Source organism: Silene latifolia, chromosome 8 (genome assembly GCF_048544455.1).
Source record: "Silene latifolia isolate original U9 population chromosome 8, ASM4854445v1, whole genome shotgun sequence".
Lineage (NCBI taxonomy): Eukaryota > Viridiplantae > Streptophyta > Magnoliopsida > Caryophyllales > Caryophyllaceae > Silene > Silene latifolia.
Window position 1 is genome coordinate 96,557,996 of NC_133533.1, and position 10,811 is coordinate 96,568,806.

The following is a 10,811-nucleotide window of genomic DNA, read 5'->3' on the forward strand; positions in this document are numbered from 1 at the left end:
GAAGATCCGAAGCCAGGACTCACGGTCCAATGTGGCACTTGGCATTGGGTCGTCAATAAGACCAGCCATTATGTTATTAGCAGTTTAAAAGATCGTGTTCTACACTGAAAAAGGAAGAAAAACGAAAACGAAATAAGCAACTCATAGAGGTGATATCCGTATAATTCCCTTAAATATTAGGACTATAACGTATTTTTAACATGTGATTATAGTCATAAAACATAAATACAAGAGAAACGATAAGGAATGAAGAATCAACCTCGGGTCCTTGAGAATTCGGCCTAAGAACAGAAATCAACAGAGATTTCCTCCTAATCGTTGCACCCAAGACCGTCTGAGACTATGCCCCTTGTGCTAGAATTACTCTCTAATTGACTTGAAATATTGAGAGAGTTGTTGTGAGGTTTTTCGATGTGAGATCTAGGATTTTCAGAGAAAAATGCTCTCAAAACCCTAATTTGTTTTCAAATGAGATCATTAGGTCACAAAAGGAGAGATCCCTTCCTTTTGTTCCATTCGGCCGTGGGTTAGCATGAAGGAGGGAGTGGGCTTTCCACTTTCTCCTTATTTTTAACTCGTGGTCCGACTAAAATTGCTAAAATGTATATGACGGAATTTTTATTATAAATTGTCATCGGTTATCGGTTATTAAAACATCAACTAGTAACATGACTCATTCGATATATTAATACTTGTCCGACAAAGACAATATTGTATAATTAATTCAATATACATTAATTAAATATAACCGTTTATATTTAATTTACGAATTAACCGCTTAATTCGCCTTAGCCCGTATTATTTAATCCGTATTAAATAATTATCTCAACATCGCGTTTGACTAATTATTAGTCAATAACTCCGACTAACTGCTTAGTCAAATTAGGCATCAACATGACTGTATTTTCATACCGTCACATCTCTCAAACGTATCCTATAGGTGTGACTTTTAGGGACCAGTTGATCACCGCCATCTGTATGACAATAACGTCAAACTTATCTAGCAAGCCAACCGTTATTGATAAACGTGGACCAACTGATAATAATACAAAAGTATACCCTTTGATCCTTTTAGAGATTTATATGTTATTGCACTAACTGTGAGGACACCAGCCCCAACAAGCTCCCACTTGTCCGTACAAGTGTATGTGCAATAACGTTATCCGCACTATACTGGAGGACACAAGCTCCAACACATGCTACATATACGTGCCTAATTCCAAATTATTTAGTCAATTTACGTACACAAGGCTCTTATTTTTGTTACCCTTGACAACAACGTAGGACCTCTCTATGTGAGTTAAACTCAGCGTTGCTAAACATTTCTCCAACATTCATCTGTATGTAAAGTTAAACTTAGCTCATTAATGTCTACCTCATCATAAAATTTTATGCGATCCTTATAGAATTATTAATGTGACATCAAAGAGTTGTCATGCACGGACCTAACAATTCTTTACGGGGTCCTTCTTTTGAAGAATCCAACTTCTCCTAACTATTCGAGCCCAACTTACAAATTACTAATAAATTTTTAATGGAAAAATATTATATATGTTACAGAATGTATCTGCCAAATAGTTAATTCACTTATGCACAAATACTAATTTAAGATAAACCGGTGTGAAAATCCTCCGTAGTAGGAAAGTCTTCAACTCCATTAAGTCCAGTTCAGCTCTTTTCAGGCAAAAAGATCAGGGTCTTACTTCAGTCCAGTTCCATTCAATTTAGCTCATTTAAGTTTAATTTAGTTGTCAGAAAGTTGAAACACTCTCTCTCTCTATTTTCTAGAGAGAGCTTTTTCTCTCTTTTCTAGGAGAGCACGAGCTTTATGCTTCAATTCCATCATCATTACAAACCTATCAATTTACCCAATTAAGCAACTTCATCTGCAAAAATCTCTGCATATTCCTTTCTTCTGGGATTGGGGATTGTGGGGGATCAAGAGAAATTGATCTTCCCTAAATAATTAATCATTATAGGATTAACGCTGCAGATTCCCCTTTTCTTTGATTGGGCTTAAGAACCCTAAGCAAGGTGTTTAATAGCATCAATTGGAATAATTACCTATTACGTGTAGCTTTTGTAGTAATATCTACAATCATTATTCTGCATTAATTTCTAATTGGGCGTGTTTATTCAGTTGAAGGCTCGAGGTCTTTCACCCAATTAGGGTGATTACTTTTTTACTGATTGGGTGACGGTTTATCTCCCCAATCTGGTGGCGTAGGGGGTGGAGATTGGGTACTATTTAAGGTCCTTCAGGATGGGTAAATTCAAACCATCCAAATTTCTTCACTCTTTTAAATTAAATAAGTGTTCGGTTCACTCATCTTATCTGTGTGCTCAATCAACATCAAAGAAAAAAAAAATGGAATTTGAAGGTCAGTTCGGTAGATATGGTCAGGGTGTGGTTGGGGAAGGTGATGTTGAACATCATCACGAAGGAATGGAAGGGAATGATGATGTGCATCAAAATTTCTATCATCACCAGAATTTTCATCAACCTCACCAGAATGCGGAGTTCAGCCCCATGAATCCTCTGCATGCTAACTTATGGCGCTACCCGAGATCAGGAGGGGTCATTCATGTGGACCCGGCGGAGCTGGGGAGGTCGAGGGAATTCTGGGGAAACTGCTGCCTGGGCTTCTTAGTCGATTATCGACTTTTTGAAGACGATCTGATCAATGATGTTATAAGGAGGAAATGGGATACTAATGGAAGCATCACTGTGTTTAGAATGGGAGAAATATATGTGCTACATTGTGAAGCGACTGCTGATTTGGAGGGCCTACTGGCTAGAAGCACCGTCTCCATTGATGGGGCTTTGATGGTGCTAGCTCGGTGGTTTCCGGACACAGTGCCAAGGACTGTTCGTTTCCCGTATGCTGAGGTATGGGTTCGTATCTGTGGACTGCCATTTGAATGTCTAAATATGCATGTTGCTCATGTGGCGGGCAAATTGTTAAGCCATCACTACCAAATTGAACCCTTTGGTCTTGTTCCACGACATGACTACCTAAGGCTGAGGGTTTGCTTAAAACTAAATGAACCACTCATGCCAGGCTTCTTCTTGGCCATGGATGGAGGGTATCTCTTTTGGGTCCAGTTCAAATATGAGGAGATCTACAAATATTGCATAAAATGTGGAAAAATTGGGCATAGAGGTGCGCAGTGTACTGAGAGTATTATGACTGTCGTGACTAGTATAAATGGCATGATGGATAGGGTTGTTGCAAATGGTTTTATGGTTTTTGAGGCTCATAGCAACCACACCATGTTCAACATGGATCTAAGGGCACTTCCAACTACCACTGAGACGATTACATCTAGGCTTCATCTTGGAAATAGAAGGATGGGGTCTGATAATAATGGGAGGAATGTGAGGGAGAGGGTGGTTTTCTTTGATTTGGGTATTACCCCTGGGGGAAGGGTTCTACCTGGTATGAGGTTTGCTGTTACAGCACAACCTTTTGCGGGCCCGGTTTTATTCCAGGTAGGACCAGGGGCTGTTCATCTAGGAGAAGCAGGAGGAAGGGTTTTTAATAATGGGACTGGAAATGCAGGTGTGGGTGCAAGAGAAAGAGGGGAGAATGGGGATGTAGTGATGGGAGAAGCAAGCAAGGATCATTTTAATGGCTCTGGGCAGAGGGTGAGGGGTGATCAGAGATACAACCATGGGAGAGGAAATGGGGAGGGAGGCTGGCTTGATGAGGAGGATAATGAACATAATCAGGAGACTTACCATAGTGCAGGGGAAGAATTTGAGGCACCTAGGGATAATGATGGAGAGGATGCTAGAAGGGGTAATGTTGGGAATGCTACAGGAGGACAGTTCAACCCGGATATGCAGGTACATGTGCCTCATATAGATGTAGGGGATGCGTATACTGTGGTAGAAAACAATGCAATGCCAAGAGGAGGGCTAGATAGGGACAGGAGAATGCAAGGGGCAATTGCAAGTAGAGTAGAGAGTGACATTGAATGGGCAAGAGCTACTGCGGATTTTCGTGGTCTTAACCAAACTTTTGATCCACCACCAGGTGGGATCCCAATCAGGTACCACTATCCTGAGGGGGAACAGCATGAAGGAGGAGGAGGAAGTGTTAATGATCACATTGCAAGCATGGAAAATGATAACTCGAATGTTATCATGATTAGCTCTGATTCTGAGGTGGACATTGAGGAGTTCCCTGAAGTTACCACTCCAGATGCGCCAATTCTGGGTGGTACTAATGTCATGGGCAGTTCTGAAAATGATGAAGCATCTGACATTAAGATTGATGGGTCAGATGAAGTGAATTATAATGATGAAAGTCCTGAAGCTGTCAATACAGACCTACAACTAAGTTGTGCTCAAGTTTCTGGAAATGGAAAGGAAGCTGTGGGAGGAAAAAGGATAATGGGAGGCAAACGTGATGTGCTTGCCATTATTCCTGATGCTATTGTGAGGAAAGATCTGGAACTGCAGATGGGTTCTTCATCTCTAATGCCTCTTGAAGAGGTAGTGAAATGCAATCTGGAAACGATGGGTCATGCAAAGGATGGGGATATTGTTAAGGGGAAAGGAAAGCTGATGAAGGGCATCTCAGATGAAAGAAAAGATCAAGCTCAGAAAGATTTCTATTTCCCTCAATTTGGGATTTCAGCAAGGCTCATTGCTAACATGGATGAAGGAAGAGCAAGTAAATGTATTACTGAAGGGTTCATGGGATTGGCTAACTTCCAGTCTGGTTCAGCAGAAACTGAGGCTCTCTCTGAGGTCACGGCAGCAGCTAGGAAGAGGAAATGCTCAACTATGATATCTGATGATCTGGTCCCTGAAGAGGCTGTGAGTTCGGTTGAAAGGGCTAAGGGGTACTTACTTCATTTAGCCAAAAATAAGTGCCATGGAATTAGAAGCTGGAAAGAACAGGAAGTACAAGCCAGGGAGGGTTTTAGAATGATAATTCAAGACGAGGAAATGGTGGACTCTTCTGATTCAGGTGATGAGGAAAAGGAAGGGGGTTTTGCGGAGGTTGAGCCTAATCAATCTCTTCTCTCGCCATGTTAGGACTAATTTGGAATTGTAGGGGTCTTAATAATACGCTCGCCCCTACAATTCCTAAACTTAGAGCGTTACTTAGTAGTAAGTATTATGAATTTGTTTTTCTTATTGAAACTAAGTGTAATGCGTGTAATCTCTACCCGACTTTTAGGCCTTTTGGTTTTGGGGATTTTGTGGGTGTTGATGCCATTGGAAGTTCGGGTGGCTTGTGGGTAGGGTGGCGCAAGGAGGCTAGAATGAGCCATGTAGTGTCTTGTAATAACTTTATCGTTTTATTAGTGGAAAAATGTCAAGGTCGTTTATGGTATCTTATTCTCTTTTATGGTGCACCGGGTGTTCAAATGCGGCAAACGGTCTTGGAGGAACTCGAAGAGTGTATTGAATCATTGAATCATCCATACATAATTGTGGGGGACTTCAATCAAGTAGAATTTGGGGTTGATAAACAAAGCAAAAGTACAAGGACTATTCAAGGAGCTTATGAATTTAGCTTATGGCGTATCAAGAATGAATTGGTAGACATTCCTTTTAAAGGACCAAGATTTACGTGGTGTAATAATAGAAAAGGGGATAAGCGTGTCTATGAAAGAATTGACCGCGCAATGGGATCTAAGGATTTGTTAAGCATCTTTCCGAATACGGGGATTAAACACTATCCAATTCAAATTTCGGACCACGCACCCTTCGAACTTGATCTACATCTTACTCAAAATACAAATAAAAAACCGTACAAAATTGATGCTTGGGTGATGGAGGATGAAGAATGTATGGGCATAATAAGGGCATCATGGCTGACAACGGTGGTAGGAACAGCGGCTTATAGAGTTGCTAGGAAGTCGGCAATAACAAGGCAAAATGTTAAAAGGTGGGCTTTGGATAAGCGCCAAAGGTGGAACAAGAAATGGGATGATTTTGATTAGGATCTAGAAAAAGGGATGGAGAGGGCTATTTCGACCGGCAATGATGAGAAATATAGTAAATACAATGAGGAGGTGAAGGAATTCTCAAGAGCAGCGGCTATCTTTTGGAAACAAAGAGCAAAGTTGAAATGGATGGTCGAGGGTGATACTTGCACGAAGTTCTTTTTCAATTGGGTTAAGGGGAGGGCAGGTAGGAATTTTATCATGGGTCTTAAAGAAGAAGATGGCACATGGGTTTTTGATTCAGAAAAGATAAAACAAAGCTTTCATTCAAACTTTGTGAAGCTTTTCAACCCGGAACGTAGTGAACAAGACGTGCACCACTCTCAACATTTGAAGGAACTACTTAATGAATGTTATATGAGGATCAATAATGATGATGCGGACTGGTTACAACGACCTTTCACGCCTAAGGAAGTGAGATGCGCGGTATTCCAAATGGGACCGCTAAAATCACCAGGTCCGGATAGAATACCGGCTGTTTTTTTATCAGAAATGCTGGCCTCTGGTTAAAAAGGATGCCACAAAGGCGATCCTCTCTATTCTTAACTCAGGTGCGATTCTCAAAGAGCTGAACAGAACTTTCATCACTCTTATTCCTAAATGTGATAATCCAGAAGGAGTTCATGACTATAGACCGATTAGTCTTTGTAATGTGATCATGAGAATTGTATCGCGATGCATCACAAATAGACTGGCAAAGGTGATGGGTTATCTGATAGGGGATTTCCAGAACGCCTTTCTTCCCGGAAGACAAATCTCGGATAATATCTTACTTGCTCATGAAGCCATGCACAAAGTCAATTCACACAAAAAGGGCAAGACTGGTCGGTTTGCTTTCAAGGCGGATATGAGTAAAGCTTATGATAGGGTAAATTGGACCTTCCTTGAAGCGGTCCTGGCTAGAGTGGGCTTCCCGACAAGAGTGATAACTCTAATAATGAATTGCGTGACTACAGTGTCTTATCAGGTACTTTTCAATGGAGCTCCACTTCAATTATTCCAGCCGAATTGTGGGCTTAGGCAAGGAGACCCCCTCTCTCCTTACCTGTTTGTGCTATGTATGGAGGTGTTGTCAAAAAATGTCTTAAAGTTACAAAACAATGGAACTTTAAAGGGTATAACTTTAGCCCAAGGGGAAAGACAATTGACCCATTTATTTTTTGCGGATGATGCGGTGTTCTTTTTGCATGATAAGGATGGATCAGTGAAGGCTTTTAACAAACTATTAAGAAAGTACTGCAAGGAGTCAGGGCAAATTATCAATGAGGAGAAATCTGGGATTATTTTTAGCCCTAGTACCAAAATAAGGAAGGCAAGGGAGTGTATGAGGAATCTGAAAATTAAAGGAAATAAAGGTATGGGAAAGTATTTGGGGCTCCCGACGGAGTTTCAAGGTTCAAAAAAGGCGTTCTTCGAGGGCCTGATTAATCATGTGGTGAAGCGCATTTCGTCATGAAATGGAATTTTTCTATCTCCAGCTGGGAGGCTAACCCTCATTTCATCAGTTCTATCAAATCTCTCAAATTACTGTCTATCGGTATTCAAGGTACCGGTAAGTGTGACTTATAGAATTAACTCTCTTTTGTCACATTTTTGGTGGGCTGGATGTAAATCAGGAAAAACCATCCACTGGTGTAGTCATAGATTCCTTAGCCTCCCGAAGAGCGAAGGTGGACTTGGCATAAGGAATATTGAATGCCTGAATGAAGCATTACTGGCTAAGCACGGGTGGAGGATAGTTTCCGGGCATGATTCATATTTTAGCCGGATCTTTAGAAAGTTACTTTATAAAGAGGAATTAATTGAGGGAGGTGTAATGAGATATACAACTGGGTATTCATGGGGTTCAAGAAGTATACAGCATGGTCTGAAATTTATAAGGGAGCATATGGGATGGAAGCCGGGGCCACTGTCAAACCTTAATGTGTGGACTAGTAGATGAGTGGAAGGGGAGCTTGCGGAGGCAAGAAATGAGATACTCTCAGTTGATACGGCCAATACTAGAAACCTAAAGGTGAGAGACTTGTGTAATGAAGGGATTTCAGACGAGGGTGGAACATGGAAGAATGACATGATAAAGGAGTTATTCTCGGATGAAAATGCTAACAAAATTCTTGCAATGCCTCTTTGCAATTCTAGAAAGAAGGATACGGTTTTTTGGCCGTATAGTAGTAGTGGTGAATATAACGTGAAAAGTGGGTATGGAATTCTATTCTCAAAATTTATGGAATTAAAAGGTTCAGAAAAGGATAAAGAAAGAACAGAGGCAGAGGAGAAGACCTTCTGCAGAAGGAAATTGTGGAAACTGCCGGGTCCTGCAATGTGGAAGATACTAATTTGGAGAATCATTACTGATACACTGCCTGTGGGAGTCAATTTTGAAAGGAGAAATTTTCAACTTGAGATAAGGTGCAAATTATGTGGATATGAAGAGCAAAGTACTGAAACAATGGAACACCTTTTCAGGGATTGTGAAATTTCAAAGCGGCTTTGGGCATGCACGGAGCTTGGCATTCGAGCATCACAAACACATAGGATGCATATTAGGAAATGGGTAATGCAGTGGATCATCTACCTAGAGAAACTTGAGGAGGGTACTAGTCGCATCATACGATTTATGGCTACATTATGGTGTATATGGTGTGTAAGGAATAGAATTGTATTCAAGGGGGAGAGCTTTCATCCGCTTCTTTTCCTAAACTTATGGATCCAGGAAGTACGAAAAGCGGATGAAGCTTTGCTTGTATGCAACAAGGACAAGGTGAAAAAGGCCCAAGAGGCAGGGGGAATGGGTGATAAAACGGGAAAGTGGATAAGGGAGAGTAAGCCTTTCTTTGCGATAGGTGCACAATACAATTGTGAGTGCATTAGAGTTATGGTTGATGCAGGATGGAAATCAAAGGAAAAGGCAAGCTTAGGATGGGTGGCGTACACTGAAACAGGTCAACTTATGGCGGAGAAGTTCAAGGCAATCAAAGCTGAATCAGCCCTGCAAGCGGAAGCTTTGGGATTACGCGAAGTAGTCCTTTGGGCTAAAGAGGAGGGGCGGTGGCATGTGGAAGTTTCGACTGACTGTCTACCTCTTATTGCTTTTTCTGCAGGTTCGGAGAAAGCTCATCACATGACTAAAGCGATACTTGAAGATATTCTGGCTCTTAGTGGATATTTTCAATGTCTATCCTTTAGTTATATTCCTAGGTCATCCAATAAGGTGGCTCATAGCCTTGCTCAGAAGGCTATGACCAGTTAGTTAGGATCTTTGTCTTTACAGCTGTCAAAAAAAAAAAAAGTTTAATTTAGTTCTATTCAGCTCCTTAAAGTTCAATTCAGATATTTTCAATTCAAAAGAACAGTTCAGCTCCATTCAGTTCAACTCCACTAAGTTAAGTTAAGTTCAATTCAGCTCTTTTCAACCGAAGAGAACATGGCTTAAATAAAGTATTCAGAGAGTTGACAACAAAAATCTACCAAACGGCTCGTGCTAGTCGTGCATCGCACGGGCATTAAATCTAGTATTCTTAATATAGATAGGTAAACAAATACTCACACAGTAGGTCTTGTTTAAGACGGACACTATCCGTCTTAAGGTCAAATACTACCACCAGGTGATAACGGATATTAATGTCTCAAAATAAATGACCCAACTGCTCTCCTTGACTCAACGATTTATTTACGTTTCGTTTATACTCCGTACAACAATTATACCACTGCCAACTACCAAAGTACTCCCTCCATTCAACTCCACTTTACAAGTATTCTATTTCCGTCCATTCAACTCCACTTTACAGGTTTCCTTATTTGGACATGTAAAAGACCTTTCTATCCTTATTGAAAATCTATATTTACAAAAAATGCCATTCATACCCCACACAAATCCACTATAAAACTCACCTTTATATTTTTTTAATATCTTTAACCCCACCATTCCCTTTCCCTATGTACTTTTAATAGTTTTTTTAATCCGTTTCTTAATACCCGCGCAAAAAGCAATGTTGCAAAGTGGAGTTGAATGGAGGGAGTACCAAGTATATAAAACTTGGCTTTACCAATTCCATTTTCTTCATTTATTTCAAGGTCACAAAAATCTTCCAACTTGAGTGTGCTGTGTGCCACTACCAAGGTAATTCCAGTTTTTACTCATTTTTTTATTTTCTGCAAATTCATTCTCATATTTTGAGTATTAATGTTATTGGGTACACAATATGTGATTGTTAAATTCATGATTTGGATTGTTTACCATTTGATTTTGGATTAATAATTTCAAATGTTCTAGAGTTTATTTGCTTAATTAATGATCTGGGTTGTGATTTTAGTTTATGAATTATGTGGGTATGCTACTGAAACCCTCAATTAATTTCAGTAATTAGGTATTTTGTTACTCCTAATTCCTGTATTAAATGCTACTAAGTTGGGGACGGAAATGCTGGAATTCCAGATCCCTTATCCTATTTTCTGTGTTCTAGACTTCTAGTAGACGAGATTCATTCGTATAATAATTGCTTCTTGTTGGGAATGAGTATCAAACCCTTGTTTCAAAACTCCGGAACGGGCGGGGAAAGAGAATAATATCTCGTAAAGTTCTATAAATCAATGTACATTAGTAGCATAGTTATCTCTTCATTCAGCCTTAATTGCATTTCAGGTACAGTTTCGTAAAAAACTGTGACACCAATGAAATCGATAAGTGAGAGTTGTAGCTATATGTCCACAATTTGTCGCTAGTAACAAGTTTACTATATAGTAGCACATCATGCAATTATTTATGACTAAGAAAATTGAGTTTGTAACCAAATATCTGTAACATGTAATTCAGAAAATTAATTTTGTAACCATAATGACTAGTA

General features: G+C 40.0%; 2 protein-coding genes across 2 annotated transcripts; both read left to right on the top strand.

Moving 5' to 3' along the window:
* The first annotated feature begins 5,385 nt into the window (after window positions 1–5,385).
* On the top strand, window positions 5,386–5,964 carry LOC141595550 (uncharacterized). Its single transcript, XM_074415516.1, has one exon. It carries the CDS (start codon window positions 5,386–5,388, stop codon window positions 5,962–5,964), a length of 579 nt encoding a protein of 192 aa, XP_074271617.1.
* Window positions 5,965–5,979: 15 nt separating this feature from the next.
* Window positions 5,980–9,217, top strand: LOC141595551 (uncharacterized). The gene is made up of 5 exons (XM_074415517.1): window positions 5,980–6,393; window positions 6,482–6,835; window positions 6,935–7,332; window positions 7,446–7,519; window positions 8,004–9,217. The coding sequence occupies exons 1-5, from the start codon at window positions 5,980–5,982 to the stop codon at window positions 9,215–9,217; spliced, it is 2,454 nt and encodes an 817-aa protein (XP_074271618.1).
* The last annotated feature ends 1,594 nt before the right edge of the window (window positions 9,218–10,811 follow it).